Here is a 22935-nt window from a genome sequence, read left to right as displayed (position 1 = left end):
CAAAACTTGACTACCTTCCCCCTCTTTCTGCGGTTCCTTAAATTTATCTTTAACATCTTCTGCATATCCAAATTAACTTAATTTGCTCATTTATTCATCTAAATATATACTCTTATAAAACTGCAGGCTATTACAATGATCCTGCCAATGTTTTTAATTGTTTACAATTTATCTGTAAATATTCAATAAAGCATTTCCATTCTTTTATAAAAAGTTTGTTATCTTGATTTCTTATTCTTCCGGTAAGTTAAGCTGTTTCTGCATATTCTATAAGCTTTTGTATCCATTCTTCCATTGCTAGGACTTCTACTTTCCATTTGGGGGCAAGTAACATTCTTGCCACTGTAGTGGCATACATGAATAAGTTTCTATACAGTTTAGGTAGTTCTGTCCTTATAATTCCCAAAAGAAAAGCTGCTGGGTTTTTTGTGTGTTTTTTTTTACAAGCATTATTTTAAACATCCTTTTCAATTCATTATATATCATTTCCTCATAGAGGAAGTGTAAGGAGTAGAGATAGTCAGCATCTTAAAAAGCAGAGACATCACCTTGCCGACAAAGGCCTGTATAGTTAAAGCTATGGTTTTCCCAGTAGTGATGTATGGAAGTGAGAGCTGGACCATAAAGAAGGCTGATCGCCGAAAAATAGATGCTTTTGAATTATGGTGCTGGAGGAGACTCTTGAGAGTCCCATGGACTGCAAGAAGATCAAACCTCTCCATTCTTAAGGAAATCAGCCCTGAGGGCTCACTGGAAGGACAGATCCTGAAGCTGAGGCTCCAATACTTTGGCCACCTCATGAGAAGAGAAGACTCCCTGGAAAAGACCCTGATGTTGGGAAAGATGGAGGGCACAAGGAGAAGGGGACGACAGAGGACGAGATGGTTGGACAGTGTTCTTGAAGCTGCCAGCATGAGTTTGACCAAACTGCGGGAGGCAGTGGAAGACAGGAGTGTCTGGCGTGCTCTGGTCCATGGGGTCACGAAGAGTCGGACACAACTAAACGACTAAACAACAACAAAGGAGTAAGGAGTCAATGATCCCCTGTGGCCAAAGACAACCATGCTCCTACTGCTAGACCAAATGACCAGCAGCCTGTTTCTTCCTCTGGAAAGTCCGCAACCATGGTCTTGCATGGCAGCTGCTTTCCCCTCCAGTGTGGGAAAAGGTAAAGGGACCCCTGACCATTAGGTCCAGTTGCGGACGACTCTGGGGTTGCGGCGCTCATCTTGCTTTATTGGCCAAGGGAGCCGGCGTACAGCTTCCGGGTCATGTGGCCAGCATGACTAAGCTGCTTCTGGAGAACCAGAGCAGCGCATGGAAACGCCATTTACCTTCCTGCCAGAGAGGTACCTATTTATCTACTTGCACTTTGACGTGCTTTAATCCACAGTAGCCACTCTGACCTCTGCTGAAGCTCTCTGTCACCTTTGCTCTGCTCTGCCCAGTGCTGTGTTGATCTTCTGCTGCATCCCTACCCGCAGCCTTGCTTATCTTGGGGTTTTTGTTTGTCTCCCAGAGTCCAGATGCTCAAGGCCTCATGGTGCTTTGCTGTGGCTGAAAGGCAGCAGCAGGCAAGGCTAAAGAGAACCTGTCGGCATCCGGGAGACGGCCCTGGTTCTTCTCTGCACCAGCCGTAGCTTTGGGGGATCCAGCCCAAGGACCATGGGCAGGTTAGGTAAGCATGTCAGGTGACTAAGTGTTACATGGGCAAATCCTTTGTCCTCTCGTTGCTGAGCCAAAAGGGAAGGAAAACAGAAAGTACTGAAACCTCTTAGTTGTGGATTTGGGCATTAGAGGGAATGGAAGTTCTGTATGCACCATGCGCTTAAAGATTGTCCCCCCCCCTCCACCTCAGAAAAAGAATTCTGGGAACTGTAGTTTATTACTATTAATATTTATTTCATTTCTATACTGCTTTATATTTTTAAGAAAAATCTCAAAGTGGTTTACAGAATATTAAAACATCAATGAAACAATCTGAAGAAAGTCAAAACAGTGGTACCTCAGGTTACATATGCTTCAGGTTACATACGCTTCAGGTTACAGACTCCGCTAACCCAGAAATAGTACCTCAGCTTAAGAACTTTGCTTCAGGATGAGAACAGAAATCACGCAGCAGCGACGTGGTGGCAGCAGGAGGCCCCATTTGCCTCCAGCTATTAATTAATAGCCCAAGATCACAGCATCTTTCCAATAGTTCCTGGACTTTCATGTAGGGTCAAGATCTCCCTCACCTGGCTAGTGCTCACTCTCTGAGGACATCTGTCTCCAATAACACATATACAGTGGTACCTCGGGTTGCAGACGCTTCAGGTTACAGACTCCGCTAACCCAGAAATAATACCTCGGGTTAAGAACTTTGCTTCAGGATGAGAATAGAAATCGTGCTCTGGCGGCGCGGCAGCAGCAGGAGGCCCCATTAGCTAATGTGGTGCTTCAGGTTAAGAACAGTTTCAGGTTAAGAACGGACCTCTGGAACGAATTAAGTACTTAACCCAAGGTACCACTGTACACACAAAAATTGACTGGCAGGCGAAGATGATAGAATATTTAGAACTTGTGAAAATGACCGGGAGATTAAGAGGAAACTCAAACCAGAAGGTGAGGAAAGGTTGGACAATGTTTAAAGAATATCTTAAAAAGTACGTAATGTGATAATGCAAATCTCCTGACAGGTCTAGATTGAATCTTGAATAATAACGAAATTATAGAAGCAAAAATCACCTTTGATATTTAACAGTTAAAAAATAAGGAAGTGCGTATAGACCCATCATGTGTAAAAAGTTCAATGAGGTGAATCGGAAGTCAAAAGTGTGCGTGATCTCAAATGATATGTTGTTAGTGTTTAGTTGTTATGAGGGTATGGTATTGGTCTGTTTGTGTTGTTTTTTATGTAGTATGTAAATTGTTTTGCAATAAAGCTTTAATAAATTAAAACAAAAACAAATATAGAGTATACAGTCAAAGCAACATAATGAACAGAAAACTAAAATATTATCTTAAAGATTTCAAAATACAGTGGTACCTCGGGTTACATACGCTTCAGGATACATACGCTCCGCTAACCCAGAAATAGTACCTCAGGTTAAGAACTTTGCTTCAGGATGAGAACAGAAACTGCTCCGGCAGCGCGGCAGCAGTGGGAGGCCCCATTAGCTAAAGTGGTGCTTCAGGTTAAGAACAGTTTCAGGGTAAGAACGGACCTCCGGAACGAATTAAGTACTTAACCCGAGGTAGCACTGTATTACAAAGGAGGTCAACTACGGAATACATATTTAACACAACGTTAACAAACAAACAAAAAGCCTTAAACATTTCCCCCCAAAATTGCTAAGTGAAGTCAAATATAAAATGCACATTTAAAACAGCATAATTAACAAGAGAATAAAAGATTATCATAAGCATAACACGGCTGTTTGGCAGGCACAAAAAGATGGGGCAAAAGTTAGGGGTTTGTTGTCAGGCATAGCAATGTCCCTCTGGTCTCACAAGCAGCCTCTTTATTACAGGTTTTGGGAGTTGTAGTTCTGTGAGTGGTGAACTACAGTTCCCAGGATTTTTCCAGGAGATGTGCACTTTAATGTCTGGTGTGTACTCAGCCAAAGATGCTAAATAGCCCTGAAATTTTCAGATGGCACATGAAAAAATATGAACTCAATTCAGCTTAAGGAATCTCCATACAGATTTGCATGCAGATTTACAGCAAGACCAGGGTTCTCTACAAAGAAGCCTAATTTTTTAATATATGTCTTAGGGCACCATATCAATAATAATAGTTTTTTAAATATCTATATCTTTTTTCCTCCTGGCAGGTTTTGGAATATTGGGGTCCAGAAAAAAATGTGGAATGTATTTTCTGATTTCGGTGTATGTGACATGAAGAGATTATAGGCACATGTAAACAAGATTTGTGCAAGCACTTCGAGCTGGCTTTGAAGTATTTTTGCTGCAGCATATCCTGTTGCCAAAGAGGCAAGCCACTTGGTTTAAAAAGCAGCTTGCCTCTTTGGCTATTGCTGTGGCAACAAAATGTAGGGGGCGGGGAGGGAAACAGTTGTTTTCAGTCAAGTCACCACTACTGAGCATACATTTGTTTAATGACAAATTCAGGCGTGATTGTCATGGAATCGTAGAGTTGGAAAGAACCCTGAAAATCATTTAGCCCAATCCCCGGCAATGCAAGAATTTTTTTGTGCAACGTGGGGTTCAAACCCACCACCCTAAGTTTAAGAGTCCAATGCTCTACCAATTGAGCTCTCTCTCTCTCTCTCTCTCTCTGTGTGTGTGTGTGTGTGTGTGTGTGATGTTTTAAATGGCCCTCAAGAAAGCTTTCAGTCCAGGATTGATACGACTGCCAAAAGATGAAACAGGCTTGGATGCATTAACCTTAAGTAACAAGAAGTTGGCATATGTCCAATATATTTTTCACACATGAGATGGAAAAACCCACTCAAGTTTCCTGGGCACCGTTTCTGAATGCTGTTCTTTGAGGGCATAACGCTGAAAGCAGAGATGCTAGCCAATACAGGCTCAAATTTTCGCATTACGGACCAATATAAAGCACAAACGACTAATTTCAGCACTGCATGCAAATACTGTCTTACTGCATGATTTGCTGATGCATCTGGCAAGAACAAGGAAAAAAAAATCTGTCCTTCGAGCCGGAGTCGAACCAGCGACCTAAGGATGACTTTGGCAGCAGTCTACAGTCCTCCGCTCTACCAGCTGAGCTATCGAAGGGACAAGCCTAAGGTGCTATGCCTCACCTTTTAACTGTGGGTGTGGCACCTGCTGGGTGTGGAACTGGAATTTCAATGGGAGATATTCCCTTTGAATGCCTTCCCCAGGCTTCCTTCCTCTCCGCCAGCAAGCCTAAGATCTAAAGCATGGGTAGGCAAACTAAGGCCCGGGGGATCCAGTCCAATCGCCTTCCAAATCCGGTCCACAGACGGTCCAGGAATCAGCATGTTTTTACATGAGTAGAATGTGTCCTTTTATTTGTAATGCATCTCTGGGTTATTTGTGGGGCCTGCCTGGTGATTTTACATGAGTAGAATGTGTGCTTTTATTTAAAATGCATCTCTGGGTTATTTGTGGGGCATAGGAATTTGTTCATTCCCTTTTTATATATATATATAAAGATAGTAACAAAACTCACAAGCATAACCTTTAAAAATCCTGGGCTGGATTTAAACTAAGTCGCTGCATTGGCAGAAGCTAGCACAATGGTTAGCAGGCTGTTGTGCTGAAATGTGAAAAGCTTTTGAAATAAAAGACCAAGGTAAATCTCCATCCCTTCTTTTTGGGCCTGAGAAGACCACTTCTCTCCTTTAGATCAGGTATGGGAGAATTGTTTTTGTAGTGTTTGTTTGAAATATATCGCTTGCTGTAATGCGTCCCTTGTTGTAAGCTGCTTTGAGCATGGTGTGTTTGTGTGTAAAAATGGCATACAAATAAAATGAATGAATAAGTGAATGAATGAATGAATGAAACTTTGGCCCTCCTGATGCAGCTAAACTACAACTCCCATCAGCGTAAGCAAGCATGGCCAAGGATGATGGGAGTTGTAGTTCAGCAGCATTTGGAGGACCAAAGGTTCATCACACCTCTTCTAGATGTTTCTGGACTGTACATCATCCCTGCCCATTGAGGCTCTTAGGTGCTGTAGTTTAACAACTTCTGGATAGGCATACAGGTTCCCCATCTCTGTTAGAAGGGGTCCCCCTCATCTCAGTTCATTGACTAAACTCGCCTTCAGTGTGCATCTTATGATGATGTTGTCATCCATCATCAACAGCTGCCGCCCTTGCCTCAGCAACGTCATGACTTTGTGCCAAGATTTCTCAAAGAATATATGGAAGCTTTCATTGAAATTCCAGTTCCATGCCCTGTAGGCCAATCACTGCCTTTTTTTTTTTAAAGAAAGCCGCATCCCAAGTTAAAAAGAACAAGGCAAAGCTTTGGGCTTGTTCCTTCGATAGCTCAGCTGGTAGAGCGGAGGACTGTAGATTGTCGTCCAAGCCATCCTTAGGTCGCTGGTTCGATTCCGGCTCGAAGGACAAAGTGTTTTTGCTTGCCAGAAGTAGCTCCTGATCTCCTAATCAATCATACACTGTGGCTTCCCTCGTCATGACTACAGTCTGGAGAAACCCTCTGAGTCATACCGAAGCCTCTAAGCCAAAATAAGATCTCGTAGTTTGAAAATACCAGAATATAGTTTTCCGCACCTGGCCTTGAGACAAGTAAGTTTCAGCTCCTGTTTCAGTTGCCGGTTTGTGGACCAGCTACTGAGCCGTGCAGCACGAAATGAAAGGAGTGCTGTGTTCATTGGCAAAGGGGTAGACACTGTTCAATAAAACACTTGTCCAACTGCATCCCAGATCAAATCTGCAAGTGCTACGGCCCTTGAGAAGTGCTGCTGCTGCTGGTTGTTGTCGTGAGGAACCCCATTCCCTCAGCAGCAAGATACTGCCACTGCAGTGCATTGCAAAAGCAAATCTTCAAAGCAGAGAAGCTTCTTGGAGGAGAGTAACCAAGACCCCGCAAAACAAACAAGCAGCAGCTACACATGTATTGCACAGCTGGTGCCTGGGGAAACCAGGACTACTGGAGTCTGACTCAGGAGAGGGGAGCATGGATTTGTGGGGACCTGTACCAGCCAGGAGGTGAGAATCAGAGGCAGGGGAAGCTTCAGAGCTGGAGGAAGAAGAGGAAGAAGCAGGTCAGGCAAGTGAAGGGCCGGAGGCTTCCCGAGCCTCTCCTGCAACACTGTCTCCCAGAACCAGGAGCGAACGGAAGTGGGAAGAGCAGAGGCAGCGTCCACAAAGGCGTAGTCTCTGGCTGCATGTGTGCAGCCTGTCGTGGGGAGGTGCATAAGCTGGTGAAGGGGGCATGGCCCCCTGTTGCTGTAACAAGAGCATAGAATAGCTGCCTAGATACAAGGGTGGTGTGTGCAGGTATTCGGAGCCGTGGAAACTACTGTAAGTGTCAGCTTTGACAATGAAGAGCTAACTATCTTCCGTGGGCATTCATGTGGTTGACAAGATATCAGAAGAGAGAGGAAAGTGCCCCCACATCTTTCCTTGTATGTTTCCCATGGGCACCTCGTTGGCCACTGTTAGAACAAGCCACTCTTCTTCTTCTTCTTCGGCGATCACTTGTAGCCAAGTAAGCTTGTCTTCCATGAAATCAGTTTTAGCAGTAGGTCTGTAAGTGACTGTGGAGGCCAATTCTGGATCCACACGTCCTTCCACAGTGGGGACATTGGTGGGAGTTGATCACGGTGAGGGTTTGCCAAGTGTGCCTTCCTCTTAGCACGTTTCTGCCTTGTGTCCTGAGTTTGAGCGTCTTCAAAGCCCATGACACCTTTGGTAAAGGCTGTTCTCCAACTGGAGCGCTCACAGGCCAGTGTTTCCCAGTTGTTGGTGTTTATACTACATTTCTTTAGATTTGCCTTTGAGAGAGTCTTTAAACCTCGTTAACCACCAGCATTGTACTTTCCATTTTTAAGTTCAGAATACAGTGGTACTTCGGGTTAAGTACTTAATTCGTTCTGGAGGTCTGTTCTTAACCTGAAAATGTATTTAACCTGAAGCACCACTTTAGCTAATGGGGCCTCCTGCTGCTGCCATGCCACCAGAGCGCAATTTCTGTTCTCATCCTGAAGCAAAGTTCTTAACCTGAAGCACTATTTCTGGGTTAGCGGAGTCTGTAACCTGAAGCATATGTAACCTGAAGCGTATGTAACCTGAGGTACCACTGTAGAGTACAGTGGTACCTCGGGTTAAGAACTTAATTTGTTCTGGAGGTCCGTTCTTAACCTGAAACTGTTCTTAACCTGAGGTACCACTTTAGCTAATGGGATCTCCCGCTGCCGCCGTGCAATTACTGTTCTCATCCTGAGGTAAAGTTCTTAACCCGAGGTAATATTTATAGGTTAGCCGAGTCTGTAACCTGAAGCATCTGTAACCTGAAGCGTCTGTAACCCGAGGTACCATTGTAGTTGCTTTGGAAGACGATAATCAGGCATCTGCACAACATGACCAATCCAACGGAGCTGATGTTAAAGAATCAAGCCATTAAAACAGATCCAGCAAGACTCTTCTTATGTTCTTAGGCTGTTGATGTATGTGTGTCTTCTTAGCGCTTCTGGGCCTTGCTGCTCTGCTCCTGCTGCGGAAGAGCACGCCCAACCCCTTGGAGAGATGTTTTGAGGATCCAGAATATGAGAGGCTGCTGGATATCGCTAAGAATGGGCTGGGCAAAACTGAAGAACCGAGACGGATTGCGATTGTGGGAGCCGGGGTTGCTGGACTTACAGCTGGGAAAGTGCTGCTGGACGCTGGACACAAGGTGATGGGGCCAGGGAGAAGGGGAGGCATTGGCAGGGTGAGAAGCAAGGGAGGTGAGGCAGGGGTTGCATAATAATAGCAATTTTTTATTTGTACTCTGCCCGTCTGACTGGGTTGCTCCAGCCACTCTGGGCGGCTTCCAACATACAGTATATAAAAACATAATGAAACATTACAAAGCTTATCTGATGGGAGGGTGTTCCACAGGGTGGGTGCCACTACCGAGAAGGCCCTCTCCCTGGTAGCCCACTTTCCTGTAAGTCAAGCCCAAATCCCGCCCCCTCGATTCACAATCTTCAGCCAACCTTGCCCAAACTCTTTATCTCGCTCAGGATGATTGGATTTAAAGACACAAGACAGTCTTTAAGATCAGGCTGATCCAGTCTCTGAGGCAACACCAGAGTGGCCCTACCAAATGATAAAAAAATTGGGACAATGGTTTCTGCAAACGGGTTTGCAAGCCGGGAAAAGAAAACGATGGACGTTTATGAAATATGGATTGTTGTTTAGCCATCCCGTGCATATTCTGGGGGAAACCAAGGGGTTGCTTCCAGTGTGACCTGGTGCAGATGTAATCCTGATTTCTTGCAAACGACAGTTAAAGCAAGCACTGGGAATGCACCTGAATAGGAACCATAGCTAACCTCGGCGTATATGTAATGCTAAACCATGGTTAAAGGTAGTGCTTTTTTTCTGGGGGGTACACATGCCCCTAAACATTTTGTGAATCTAAGTTTGGCCTCATTGAAGGGCACTATTTCAATATGAGTAGGAAAATGAGAGTACCCCTGAACACTTTTTTTAAGGAAAAAAGCACTGGTTAAAGCCAACAAGGCAGAATTTGTCCTCAGAAGGGATTGAGGGAATAGGAGGAGGACGGTATGTGCGTTCCTGAGACTGTCTTCCAGTTTTCAAGCCCTGGTCTTTATAGAGCCAGGTTTACATTTCAAAGTACCAAGCCTGGCATCTTCAGGCAGATGCTGGGGACACAGCACTCTGGAAGGGACTATAATTGATCCTTGCCTTGGGCTCCCATTTAGACAAACATTTGCTCCAGATGATTGGGCTTGGGAGTTGCTGTTTTAATTTCCCACAGTGCTCCTGACACAGCATCCCTCCACGGTATTGTGGGAAATTAAAAAGGTGTCCCCCTTTCTGGTGCCTGAGAATACAGAGGCTAGCCTTTCATCATCATCATCATCATCATCATAATAATAATAATAATAATAATAATAATAATAAATTTTGTTTATACCCCGCCCTACCCAGCCAAGGCCAGGCTCAGGGCGGCTAACAACCAATAATAAAAATGAGTTGAATGAATACAACTTAAAAACAAGATTAAAATACAACATTAAAACATTAAAATGCAGCCTCATCACAGAAGGAGAAAGGAAAAAAGAAAGAGGGGGAGGGAATCAAATTGACTCCAAGCCAAAGGCCAGGCGGAACAACTCTGTCTTATAGGCCCTGCGGAAAGAAATCAGATCCCATAGGGCCCTGGTCTCATGAGTATTCCGCCAGTGTTGAAAAAGCCCTGGCTCTGGTTGAGGCTAATCTAACTTCCTTAGGGCCCGGGACCTCTAGGGTGTTGCTATTTATGGACCTTAAGGTCCTCCGTGGGGCATACCGGGAGAGGTGGTCCTGTAGGTACGAGGGTCCTAGGCATAATGATATGGTCTCTACAGCATATACAGCTTTCATCATGGTGGCACCTGTCAACGTTGTACTCTCGAAATGTTCTAGACTACAGCTCCCATCATCCCACTCTGGCTGGGAGCTGCTGGGAGTTGTATTCCCCAAAATCCGGAGCCTCGCTTTCCTCAGCATAGTTTGCTGAGGTTCAGGGGCTGGGTTGTTCCAATAGCAGCCTTACTCCTCTAGGGGATGCTGGCTCCACTTGAGACCCAGGTGCGAGTAGAAAAACAAGAGCTTCACTCAGCCTAGATTCCCCGTCTGCCTGCCCGCCCTCTGCTCCTGCAGAGCAGGCTCATACCAGTCCAATAACGTTTGCTATATACTTTCCCCCATCAACAGGGCCAACTGGCAGGACTTAACTACTATTTTCTGCTGCAGGGCAAGCTTATGAAAAACAAATGAAAAAACTGGGTGGGCCACGGAGTGTGCAGTTGCACAAACCGCCAGGCAATTAAATATGTAGATGGCAGGCACGATCGCTTCCTTTGTTGTTTTTGCAAATCTTGCAAGCCTCTGTTTTATTGGTGACCTGCTGTGCCACAATGTGCAAGACATATTCAAGAGAATGGGGAAGGTAGATAGCTAGGGTGTGGAATTTGTCCCTCTGGGCTTCTACACCTGGCCCTCAAAATTCTCCCCGGCTACATCCCTGCATTAGGGATGCGGGTGGTGCTGTGGGTTAAACCACCACTTGCTGATCAGAAGGTCAGCGGTTTAAATCCCCGTGACGGGGTGAGCTCCTGTTGCTCGGTCCCTGCTCCTGCCCACCTAGCAGTTTGAAAGCACGTCAAAGTGCAAGTAGATAAATAGGTACCGCTCCGGCGGGAAGGTAAATGGCGTTTCCGTGCGCTGCTCTGGTTTGCCAGAAGCGGCTTAGTGATGCTGGCCACATGACCCGGAAGCTGTATGCCGGCTCCCTCGGCCAGTAAAGCGAGATGAGCGCTGCAACCCCAGAGTCGGCCACGACTGGACCTAATGGTCAGGGGTCCCTTTACCTTTACACCCCTGCATTGCACAAGTGTTTTTGCTTGGCTGGATTGCATCTGGTTCAGTATAAAGGCAGCTTCCTATGCCATGCGTGCGAATGGAGATCCAGAATATGTCAGGATCACCCATGTATTTTTGACCCCAAATCGGTTGACACTTTGCCAAGGAGCTAACCAAGGCACAACAGCCTGGTTTCCCAACAGAGCAGTTGCCAATGAGTCAGATCTCGTGGCTTTATTTATACAGGTGCATCTGTTCTGAAGCAGAGCTGTAATCATAACCAGAAAAACAGACCTTTCCCTCAGGGACCTTGGGTAATCTCTGACAAACAGTTCCTCCAGAATGTGATGTTTTCAGGATGTTAGCTGATTGAAAGCACCGGGCCACAGAATTCACCTACCTGTCTCCTGACCTGTTTTTCCCAATGTTGTTTTGGAGCTAGCTCCGACCCCCCGCCCAAATTTATTCTGTTGTCTGCCCTCCTAACCCAGGACCAGACATCTGTAACGCAGCAGAGCATGCAAAAATCCTTGCGCACTGGTGTCTGTGGGCGTCCTGGTGTGTGCAAAAGATCTGTTGATCAGGGCACTAATCCAGCACTGACCTTAGAAAGGAGAGCAAAGGAAGAGACATCTCTGACGTTGCAGACATAGGAGCGTAGAAAGCTCTCCTTTGCTGAACCAGACTGAAATATACTCAGAGTCGAGAGTGGATTTCATGCTCTTTATTCAGCTCATAGTGGTGAGGAGGAATGGAAGTTTCCCCAAAGTATCTGCTTTATATACATTATTTACACCATGGGCTGCACGGGATTGGCTAATTCCAGAATTCTCCTGTAGGCCAATCAGGTTGTGGATTCACTTCCATCTGGAGCTGGATTGGGTGGCTCCTGCAGACCAATCATACTGCTGCATTGTTCTAGGACCAATCAGACTGCTGCATTCTGAATCCTATTGTTCTAGGACCAATCAGACTGCTGCATTTTGGATCTTATTGTTCTAGGACCAATCAGACTGCTGCATTTTGGATCCTATTCAACTCAGTACATAACACAGACCCATGGTCCTCCTAGCTTAGGATTGCTTACTGAGCAGCTCTCCAATATTTTAGACAGAGGGTCTTTCCCAACCGTACTCGGAGATGGTGGGGATTGAACCTGAGATCTTCTGCATGCAAGGGAGACGCACTGCTGCTGAGCCATGCCCCGTCCCCAGATAAAGTGGAAAAACTTGACCTTGCTCTTGTACAGGGAAACCCCACTGAAACAAAGCAGCAATTGCAGGCGGCTCCCCACTCAACTTGCACACAGCTGCATATAGGCAGCCACCTTAGGGAAAAGTGGTGGCTGGGAGGCAGAGCAGCAGTTGCCACTGCCTGCTGATTGGCTCTCTCCTTGGCAAGCAAGCCAATGGTGATGAGGACAATCAGCTGGCTGTAAAAGTCATGAGGAGCTAGACTCTTGGAGGGAAAAGAGTCTTGCCCACCAGCCCTCCAAAATCCAGAGCCAACATGGCTGGCATCTGCACCCTTCCAGCTGTTCTGTGCCTCCCAAGGGGAGTCTGCCCCAACCACCGAAGAAGCGCCTACACCATGGGTAGGCAAACTAAGGCCCGGGGGCCGGATCCGGCCCAATTGCCTTCTAAATCTGGCCTGCGGATGGTCCAGGAATCAGCATGTTTTTACATGAGTAGAATGTGTCCTTTTATTTAAAATGCATCTCTGGGTTATTTGTGGTGCATAGGAATTCATTCATTATTTTTTCCCAAAATATAGTCCGGCCCCCCACAAAGTCTGAGGGACAGTGGCCCGGCCCCCTGCTGAAAAAGTTTGCTGACCCCTGGCCTACACAACCCAACCCAAACTTCAGCAGCAGCTGAATGCGAGTCAGCGCTCGCATGCCCGAAGAACGCTGCACCGGTCCTTCCGACTCAGTGAACTCAAAGCTGATGTTCCTGCAAACTTGGCCATTTTGAATCTGCACAGTCCCCACTCTCTAGTAGCATCTTCTACAGAAAGATGCTTCTTGCAGTTTGAGCATCAATAATATATCAATAAGATATCCATTTCTTCTGCCCTCAGTGCCACCAGCCTAAGTCCATTCTGAGAGCAGACTTTACCCCTGAGCTTGTCCATTTTGCCAGTCCCCAGTACTGGCACCGAGCATTCCTCAACAGTGTAACTTCCAGGCAAACTTAGCAGGTAGAACATTCAGGCTAAGTAATCTGGCAGCAAGTTGATAATTGCCCTTGAATAAGAATAACACCAGCAGATCCATCGTGGCAGCAACTTCTGAAAGGTAACAGCCAATATCCAAGGCTTGTAAGTCTTAATTACAAACTCACCGGAGATGAATGAATGAAATCAGCATGAGTCAGCAGACATCTCCGACACCTGAATCTGCTGGTATGATATAATTTGCTTAACCTGCCTAGAATAAGGTGCCAGTGACAGATCGTTCAGCTTTTGGCCCTCTAGGGACTACAGCTCCCATCATCCCTGACCATTTGCCATGCTGGCTGGGGCTGATGGGAGTTGCAGTCCAATATCTGGAGGCTGAGGAAAGCTGCTATAATCAGGACTATAAATATTGGACTGGGTATTCTCATAAAACAAACACTTTGGCCCTTTCCCATTGGCACCTTCTTCAACATTGTTCAGTGGAGGCCGTTTTGCAAATGAATTATAGTTTATAATTATAGTTCTTCTTTTGCCCCCCCCCAGGTGACAATTCTAGAAGCCAGCAGCTGTGTGGGAGGCAGGATGGAGACTTACCGTGATCCTGAGGGGGGCTGGTATGTGGATTTGGGCCCGAGGCGCCTGCCTTTCAGCCACAGGTAAGAAGGGGCAGTGATATTCCCATGGTGGTGTGGGGCTGATAACATTTGATGGGGGGAAAGAGAGTTGGTATGACAGCCACCTTCAAATGAGAGCCAGTGTGGTGTAGTGGATAAGAGCGGTAGACTCGTAATCTGGTGAACCGGGTTCACATCTCCGCTGCTCCGCATGCAGCTGCTGGGTGACCTTGGGCTAGTCACACTTCTCTGAAGTCTCTCAGCCCCACTCACCTCACAGACTGTTTGTTGTGGGGCAGGAAGGGAAAGGAGAATGTTAGCCGCTTTGAGACTCCTTCGGGTAGTGATAAAGCGGGATATCAAATCCAAATTCTTCTTCTTCCCTTCTTCAAATAGAGGGAGGGCTGTCACATAGGAGGTGAAAGGAGCTTGTTTCCTGCTGCTCCGGAGGGTAGGGCCTGAACCAATGGATTCAAAATGGCAAGAAAGGACATTCCCACTAAATATTAGGAAGAGCTTTCTGATGGTAAGAGCTGTTTAACAGTAAAACAGACTTATCTCAGAAGGTGGTGGACTCTCGTTCGTTGCAGGTTTTTAAGCAGAGGTTTGGCGGCCATCTGTCAGGGATTCTTTAGCAGAGATTCCTACGTTGCAGAGGGTTGGTCTAGATGACCTTTGGGTGTACCTTCCAACTCTGCAATTCTGTGACTCAATGAGAACAAAATCAAGAACAAAACTGAAATGAGTCTGATGGTAAAATGCCCGTCATCATGTCATGCAGTGTGTGCAGAGATGGGAGGCGTTGTAATTTTAGGGGACCCTGTGGTGTGCAGTGGATCCCTGCGGTCACTAAATCTTAGAGTTGGAAGGGATCCCAAGGGTCATCTAGTCCAACCCCCTGCAATGCAGGAATCTCAGCTAAAGCAGCCATGACAGATGGCCAGCCAAACTCTGCTTAAAAACCTCCAAGGAAGGAGAGTCCACCACCTCTGTTCCACTGCCGACCTGCTCTTACTATCAGAAAGTTTTTTTGAATGTTTGGTCATTGCATACTTCATCCATTCATTTATTTGTGTTTGTATTGTCGCCACCTTTTCCCCCAAGGAGCTCAAAGGGGCCTCCATGGTTCTCCCCTTCCCCATTTAAGCCCCACAACAACACTGTGAGGTAGGTTAGGCTGAGAGGTAGTGAGTGGCTCAAGGTCACCCAGTGGACTTTGTGGCTGAGTGGGGATTTGAACCCTGGTCCCCCAGGTCCTAGTCCGACACTCTAACCATTACACCACGCTGGCTCTTCCTCAGTACAACTTCCTTTGCATGATCAAAGTCAGCAGAAGTGGAGTGTCCAGTTTCAGAGGGAGAGGGCATGTACTGCCCTCAGTCTCATCATGTCCCCAAATGTAGCACCTTACCTTTGCCCCATAGGAATGGATAACAGCCATTCCCCCATATGTCAGGATGCAAAGGTAACACTGACACGACTGGGTAAGAGTTGAACCTGTTCCTTATCTCTTGCTGATCCCAGCCATTATGAATTCAGCCTTTCTGTTTCTGGGGCCGTGCTTCTTGGTCATGCTAGAGTGTGACAGAATATTTGGAACCACCTTTTGGGGAAAAGACAGACGGAAGGAAGGAAGGAAGGAAGGAAGGAAGGAAGGAAGGAAGGAAGAAAGAAAGAAAGAAAGAAAGAAAGAAAGAAAGAAAGAAAGAAAGAAAGAGATTGCTCCATTAACAGGCCATATGATTGCCAAGTTGCAAGCTAGAGATATTCCCCTTTTAACTTTGTTTCCGCTCTTGAATCAGGAGAAGAGACAGTTGGGGCTTCCCCCTGTTTTGTTTTCCTCTAGTCCACACCCTTTCCCACCTGCTGGGATCCAGCTTGTTACAGCAGGTGTGGAGGGGATGGGAGGATAAGGGGGGGGGGAGAATCCACATCCCTTTCATCTCCTGTTCCAGCAGCAGAATTTAAAGGCAACTCTCCAGGTTGCAACCTAGCCAGCGACTGTCCAGTTCTGTGGGAGTGGGAAGCTCCCAGGGGGAAGTGATAAGCTTTCAGCACCTTGGACAGCTCCAATGAGTCCTGCTAAGGCAAGCGGCTACCTGAAATGTTGTCTGTGCAGAGAGCTAGTACCAAGGGAAGTCTTATGTAGGCTGATCAAATATGGTAGGCTCTGCCAGCCTAGAGGCGCTGGCTGGGTAGTTAAAGGGCCCTCAGCTTATTTTAAAGTCTTTGGCTTCTGTGAGGTTGGGACGACAGAAGTATTGAGAGGACCCTGCTTTTGGGAGGTTGGAAAGACAGAGATACTGCAGGGAATGATGGCAGGCCTGTGTTTCCAGAAGGCCTCTGGTATGTTTGGGTTTGTTTTGGGGGTTGTTTTGCCTGTTTATTTATGGAATTTATATGCTGCCCTTCTTCTAAGGACTCTAGGGTGGCAAACATGTATACAATTTAAAAACAGGAACAAAGAGAAATGTTATAAAACAGGTCAAAACATAATAAAAAAAGAATTAAAAACATCTAAAAGGTGTTACAGGGACGTGGGTGGCGCTGTGGGTAAAACCTCAGCACCTAGGACTTGCCGATCAGAAGGTCGGCGGTTCGAATCCCCGCGGCGGCAGGGTGAGCTCCCGTCGTTCGGTCCCAGCTCCTGCCCACCTAGCAGTTCGAAAGCACCCTTAAGTGCAAGTAGATAAATAGGTACCGCTTTATAGCAGGAAGGTAAACGGCGTTTCCGTGTGCTGCTCTGGTGCCGGTTCGCCAGAGCAGCTTTGTCACGCTGGCCACGTGACCCGGAAGTGTCTCCGGACAGCGCTGGCCCCCGGCCTCTTAAGTGAGATGGGCGCACAACCCTAGAGTCTGTCAAGACTGGCCCGTACGGGCAGGGGTACCTTTACCTTTACCTTTAAAAGGTGTTACAATTTTAAACCTTCTAAAAGCAACTGCAGTGAAAAACACACATTCATCTCGAGAATGCCAGGAACATTCTTCTTCAGACACCAAATTCCTGTGTAAGCAGGAACCTTTTCAAATCTCTCCTTGATGGAGACAGGAACACCTCACTGTGTAGCACATTCCACAACCTGGGGACCACCACTGAAAAGGCCCTGTCATGGATGAGGACCAGCTTGTGAATGAGATGCTGGTGGTTCTTTGAGGAGGTTTCCTGAACCCTTTCCTCGTCAGTTCTCCACCCTATACAGTAAAGTCTCTGATGGGACATGGGTCAGACCCTGGTAGACTATGGCAATGGAACAGGAGGCACAATAAGGGAACAAACTGCAGAAAAAATAAACACGGGAAATCAAAGACTAATGGCATAATAAACACACCCCTTTATGTTTAATACCCATTCTTCCCCTCTGTTACCATCTTTCCTCCTACTCTTCCCCTCTGATCCGCCCATTGCTCTCTCTACCTCCATGCAGAATTGTCCGGGAATATGTTGCAAAATATGGCCTGAAATTAAACCATTATTCAGATGGCAATGGCAACGCCTGGTACCTGGTGAACAATATCCGAGCCAGAGTCAAAGAGGTGGAGAAGAATCCAGACATTCTGGGATACCCTGTAGATCCCTCCGAACGTGGGAAGTCTGCTGTGGAGCTGTATTATGAAGCGTTGAAACCGGTGAGTTTCTTTTTGTAAACTGTTTTGAGTAGTGTATAAATTTTATGAAACAAATGAGAGAGAGTGTGTGCATGCGTGTGTTTGTGAACACAGTTGCCAACAGGTTAGCAGGGAGCCATACCAGCCTGCCAGAGGGGTATCTGTGCTACTGTGCTGCAGCAAAAACTGTCAGGAGACCTGTGGTACCTTAAAGACTTTTTAGTGTGGCGTTGACACATACTCTATCTATCTATCTATCATCTATCTATCTATCTATCTATCATCTATCTATCTATCTATCATCTATCTATCTATCATCTATCTATCTATCTATCTATCATCTATCTATCTATCTATCTATCTATCTATCTATCATCTATCTATCTATCTATCTATCTATCTATCTATCTATCTATCTATCTATCATCTATCTCTTCTTCTTCTTTGGCGATCACTCGTAGCCGAGAAAGATTGTCTTCCATAAACACGGTTTTAACAGTGAGTCTGTAAGTGACTGTGGAGGCCAATTCTGGATCCACACGTCCTTCCACAGTAGGGACATTGGTTTCCAGGCGGGAGCTGATCACGGTGTGGATTTGCCAAGCATGCCTTCCTCTTAGCATGTTTCTCCCTTGCGTCCTGAGTTCGAGTGTCTTCAAAGCCCATGACACCTTTGGTAAAGGCTGTTCTCCAACTGAAGCACTCGCAGGCCAGTGTTTCCCAGTTGTCCGTGTTTATACTACATTTTTTCAGATTTGCCTTGAGACAGTCTTTAAACCTCTTTTGTTGACCACCAGCATTACGCTTTCCATTTTTAAGTTCAGAATAGAGTAGTTGCTTTGGAAGACCACACACACACACACACACACACACACACACACACACACACGTGTCTGTAAAGAGGCATGGTTGTACACAATGGTGCCAGAGGGAAGTGAAATGTAAGAAATCTCGACAGTGAGAATTCAATTAGACCTAGAACATATGTGTGGCTCCCAACAAAAAAACCACAATGCAACATCAAACACTAAAAACTTCCCTGAACAGGGCTGCCTTCAGATGTCTTTTAAAAATCACATAGCTGTTTATCTGTTTGACATATGATGAGAGGGCATTCCGCAAGGCGGGTGCCACTACCGAGAAGGCCCTTTGCCTGGTTACCTGTAGCCTCACCTCTTGCAATGAGGAAGCACCAGAAGGCCCTGGGAGCTGGATCTCAGTATCCGGGCTGGACAGTGCGTGTGGAGATGCTCCTCCAGGTATACAAGGCTGAAGCTGTTTTTTATTTATTTTTGTTTTTATTTTATGTTGTAAACTATGTGATATTTGGCTGAAGGGTGGTATACGTTGTTGTTTAGTCGTGTCCGACTCTTCGTGATCCCGTGGACCAGAGCACGCCAGGCACTCCTGTCTTCCACTGCCTCCCGCAGTTTGGTCAAACTCATGCTGGTAGCTTCGAGAACCCTGTCCAACCATCTCGTCCTCTGTCGTCCCCTTCTCCTTGTGCCCTCAATCTTTCCCAACATCAGGGTCTTTTCCAGGGAGTCTTCTCTTCTCATGAGGCGGCCAAAGTATTGGAGCCTCAGCTTCACGATCTGTCCTTCCAGTGAGCACTCAGGGCTGATTTCCTTCAGAATGGATAGGTTTGATCTTCTTGCAGTCCATGGGACTCTCAAAAGTCTCCTCCAGCACCATAATTCAAAAGCATCAATTCTTCGGCGATCAGCCTTCTTTATGGTCCAGCGCTCACTTCCATACATCACTACTGGGGAAACTGTCGGGAATTCAAGCCCATATCAGGAGAAACTGGCAACAATCCCAGGCACCCGGCTTGATTCCCTGTTGACCTCCCTGGCTGCATTCCCTAGCAAGCGCAGGCTAGGTCTCGATCGGCGATTGTTCTCAAATGTGAGAAGAACCCCCCCCCCCCTTTCCTGCCCCCTGGCAGGGGAAAGAGATAGACAGAAACGTATTTACATGCCTTTATTTCTGTCTTTGCAGCGTTACAAAAAACATGACTGCTCTCTTCAAACTCCAGCAGTGTAGTGACAAACACTTCCTGTACTTCCTGGACAGGAACAAACGGAAGAGCTCATATTACACTCTGAGCTAATTCCGGTGCTTCGCACTGTGAAATGACTGTCCCTCTGTTTCCCACGGACAGTCCCAACATTCCCATCATGTTTACTTTTCAAGCTAGCACTTTGCAGCTGCATTGCTTCAATATCGTAACATGGGTTTCACTATACGGACCTTTGTTGGCAAGGTGATGTCTCTGCTTTTTAAGATGCTGGGTGGTATATAAGTCTAAAATAAAATAATAATAATAATAATAATAATAATAATAATAATAATTTATCCTTCTGTTTCTCTAAAACTGAGGTTGATGGGGAGAAAAGGAGGACACACTTTGCCATTCAAGGATAGTCCTACAATAACCCGTCTTCATTTGTGCCCTTCAGATAGAAGAGGACTTGGCGAGATCAAACTGCAGCCATGTGCTTGAAAAATACGATGCCTATTCTCTCAAGGTGCTTGGTTTTATACGTGGGTGATATTTGCTGTTCGTGGCACGGATCTGCTTCTCCCTCTTTTTATATATATTACATTACTTTGTGCAATTGAGAGCCCCATTCAATGATACACAAGACATGGAAATGCTCTTGCTTGTGCAATGCTGTGATTTGCATCTCTCCAGCCCCATCTCACTTTACTGGCTGTTGGAAATAGCGAAGGGACAGAGAGCAGTGGCATTTCCGTGTCTGGTTTGGCACTGTTAAGTGCAGACCTCTCCATCCATTCATAATTCATATGAGTCTGTTCTGGCCAAACTAAACTACAAGCGTTGGCCCAAGTTCATGTAGGTTTGCAAAAACCTTGCATTTCTGCCACCAGGGGGCAGCAGATTGCTACCATGTGTATAATGACTGCAATAAAAAAAAGCCAGTTTGTTTAATTGAATTCAATTATTTCGAAACATTCAATTTCAAAGTCTAGAGTGCAATTTTTTAAAAGTCAACACCTGAAATTTGGATTTTGGAATAAAACTCATGCTTTGAGAAGTGGGACGGAAAATTGTTAAGCTTTCACAAGGAAAACTCATCATTTGAGTTTTGACATTGAAACGTCTATGTTGAAATTTGGAACATGGTTTTCAAAAGTTGTTAGCTTAGTTGTTTTTAATTTAGGGTATATGGAAGCCTTTGAATTTTATGCAAAGATGTGTTTAAGCTCTATCAATATTTCCACTTGAGCGCAGCCATATTATTCCTCATATACTCTTCCACCTTCACAGGCATATCTGATCGAAAAGGGAAATCTAAGCCATGCAGCCGTCCGAATGATTGGAGACCTGATTAACCTGAGCGCGGAGTTTTCCCGCAGTTTCATTGAATTCCTCCGAGAAGTTTTCCTGTTTACCCGTGAAAAGAGGTAATGAAAGCCGGTTGCACAGGTGCTGGCTCCCTGGGAGAAATTCCCCATGAAGGGGAATTTACTTTTCAGTACTCTGCTAAACTGGGGCGCGGATGGTGCTGTGGGTTAAACCACAGAGCCTAGGACTTGCTGATCAGAAGGTCGGCGGTTTGAATCCCTGCGACGGGGTGAGTTCCCGTTGCTCGGTCCCTGCTCCTGCCAACTTAGCAGTTCGAAAGCACGTCAAAGTGCAAGTAGATAAATAGGTACCACTCCAGTGGGAATGTAAACGGCGCTTCCGTTCGCTGCTCTGGTTCGCCAGAAGCAGCTTAGTCATGCTGGCCACATGACTGTACGCCGGCTCCCTTGGCCAATAAGGCAAGATGAGCGCCGCAACCCCAGAGTCGGCCACGACTGGACCTAATGGTCAGGGGTCCCTTTACCTTTTTATTCTGCTAAACACATGGGAATGGGTGAAGGGATCAGAAGGTGTGGAGGGCCTGTGTGAGCAATCCCACTCCACTACCCACATGTCTGGGACATTTCGAGAGTCGAACGGACTTCCGGAACGAATTAAGTTCGAGAACCAATATTCCACTGTATATAAATTCAATAAATAAATAAACACACACACACACACTCCTGGTAGTTGAATGAGCATGTCTAGCAGAAATGACTTCTCCAGCCTTTTCTTGACCTCCAGGTACGATGAGATCGCTGGCGGGTTCGATATGCTGCCCAGGGCTATTCACCAGTCGCTCCCAGCTGGCACCGTGATGCTCAACAGCACCGTGACAGAGATCCTCAGAGAAGGGGACACGGTTTCGGTGCTCTACCATCCTTCCAGCTCCCTGGCCTCGCCGGGCACCATCCTGGCTGACTACGTCATCGTCACGTCCACGGCAGAGGCCACACGCCTCATCCGCTTCCACCCTCCCCTCTCGCCTGCCAAGACCCAGGCGCTTCGTTCTCTGCGCTCCACAGGAGCCACCAAAGTGGCCTTGGCCTGCGCTAAGAAGTTCTGGGAGGAAGAAGGAGAAGAGATCTACGGTGGAACCTCCATCAGTGACCTGCCGTCCAGGATCACCACTTACCCCAACCGCAACTTCTCCAGCGGCCTGGGGGTCATCCTGGGCTCCCAGACTTACGGGGACGACTCAGAGTTTTTCGCCCCCCTCAGCCCCCAACAGGCTGTCGAGGTGGTTCTGAGGGACTTGTCCACTATCCACCGACGCCCCCTGGAAGAGCTGAGGCGTCTTTGCAGCCGGTGGGTGGTCAAAAAATGGAACCTGGACCCCCACGCCATGGGGGCCTTCACCCTCTTCAGGCCTTACCAGCTGAGCGAACACGCTGAGGCCCTCGCCCACAAGGAGGGGAGGGTCTATTTTGCCGGAGAGCACACGGCTTTGCCACATGGTTGGATTGACACTGCGATGAAATCAGCCCTGAGGGCAGCCAGGGATGTCCACCGGCACACAGGGGCACAGGGCTGTGGTCACCAGACAGGCATTTTTGGTGATCAAGGGGGTGGCTCGGAAGTTTGTAAACCTCCTTGATCCGTTGTAAGGCTATGCCGCCTTTAAAAATTCAGAAGCAGTGAGTAAATAAAGGTGACTCATCTGAATCGTTTTCGTCAGTGTTTGAAAACACATGGAATATTATTCTGTAAGCCCTTGTGAAACGGTTCGCCTGCTCTTTTAAGTTGCCCCCGCTCTGGTCTTTTGAATATGCCTCTACCTCTGAGTCCACATCTTCAGTTGTTGTCAGTCAGGGGGGAATCTTCCAGATGTGGCTTTGCAACGCTTCAAATTGACCTCCGTCACCCTTAGTAATGTTATCACGTATCACATAATCAGATGTTCCAGTTACAGATAGGTAGCCGTGTTGGTCTGCCATAGTCAAAACAAAAATTTTTTTTCCTTCCAGTAGCACCTTAAAGACCAACTAAGTTAGCTGTGATGAGCCTGTTGACGACTCTTAACGACTGCAATAGGTCTTACAGGAAAAAGCAAGGGGTGAGAAGGTGAAGTGTTCTCCTATGGACATAAATCGGACATCAAGAATCACAAGACAGAGAAACCAGT

The 22935-nt window shown here is 46.5% G+C and overlaps 1 protein-coding gene and 2 non-coding genes across 5 annotated transcripts; 2 read left to right on the top strand and 1 right to left on the bottom strand.

Annotated features, from left to right (window-relative positions):
* Positions 1-1611: 1611 nt before the first annotated feature.
* On the top strand, positions 1612-22475 carry LOC128408900 (L-amino-acid oxidase-like). Of its 3 annotated transcripts, XM_053378939.1 has the most exons (7): positions 1612-1678; positions 8147-8355; positions 13761-13873; positions 17257-17458; positions 19900-19968; positions 20733-20869; positions 21537-22475. In XM_053378939.1, exons 1-7 carry the CDS (start codon positions 1666-1668, stop codon positions 22405-22407), a joined length of 1614 nt encoding a protein of 537 aa, XP_053234914.1. In that variant the 5' UTR covers positions 1612-1665; the 3' UTR covers positions 22408-22475. The 3 variants fall into 3 exon arrangements, with proteins under 3 accessions (XP_053234914.1, XP_053234913.1, XP_053234916.1); XM_053378938.1 differs by lacking the exon at positions 1612-1678 and having other exon boundaries at positions 7926-8355; XM_053378941.1 differs by lacking the exon at positions 1612-1678 and having other exon boundaries at positions 7931-8355; positions 21555-22475.
* Positions 4656-4743, bottom strand: TRNAY-GUA (transfer RNA tyrosine (anticodon GUA)). Its single transcript is given in 2 exon segments — positions 4656-4691; positions 4707-4743. It is a non-coding gene; the product is annotated as a tRNA-Tyr (tRNA).
* TRNAY-GUA (transfer RNA tyrosine (anticodon GUA)) lies at positions 5975-6062 on the top strand. Its single transcript is given in 2 exon segments — positions 5975-6011; positions 6027-6062. It is a non-coding gene; the product is annotated as a tRNA-Tyr (tRNA).
* Positions 22476-22935: the final 460 nt, after the last annotated feature.

Source organism: Podarcis raffonei, chromosome 2 (assembly GCF_027172205.1).
Source record: "Podarcis raffonei isolate rPodRaf1 chromosome 2, rPodRaf1.pri, whole genome shotgun sequence".
Classification (NCBI taxonomy): Eukaryota; Metazoa; Chordata; class Lepidosauria; order Squamata; family Lacertidae; genus Podarcis; species Podarcis raffonei.
This window is presented reverse-complemented; position numbering and strand designations above follow the sequence as displayed.

Excerpts from the sequence above, each read along its gene's own strand:
- LOC128408900 (XM_053378938.1), top strand. The coding sequence starts at position 8,131 with ATGTGTGTCTTCTTAGCGCTTCTGGGCCTTGCTGCTCTGCTCCTGCTG. Across the intron at positions 17,459-19,899 it reads ATTATGAAGCGTTGAAACCG|ATAGAAGAGGACTTGGCGAG; the intron begins GTGAGTTTCTTT and ends TGTGCCCTTCAG. Across the intron at positions 20,870-21,536 it reads CTGTTTACCCGTGAAAAGAG|CCTTTTCTTGACCTCCAGGT; the intron begins GTAATGAAAGCC and ends TGACTTCTCCAG.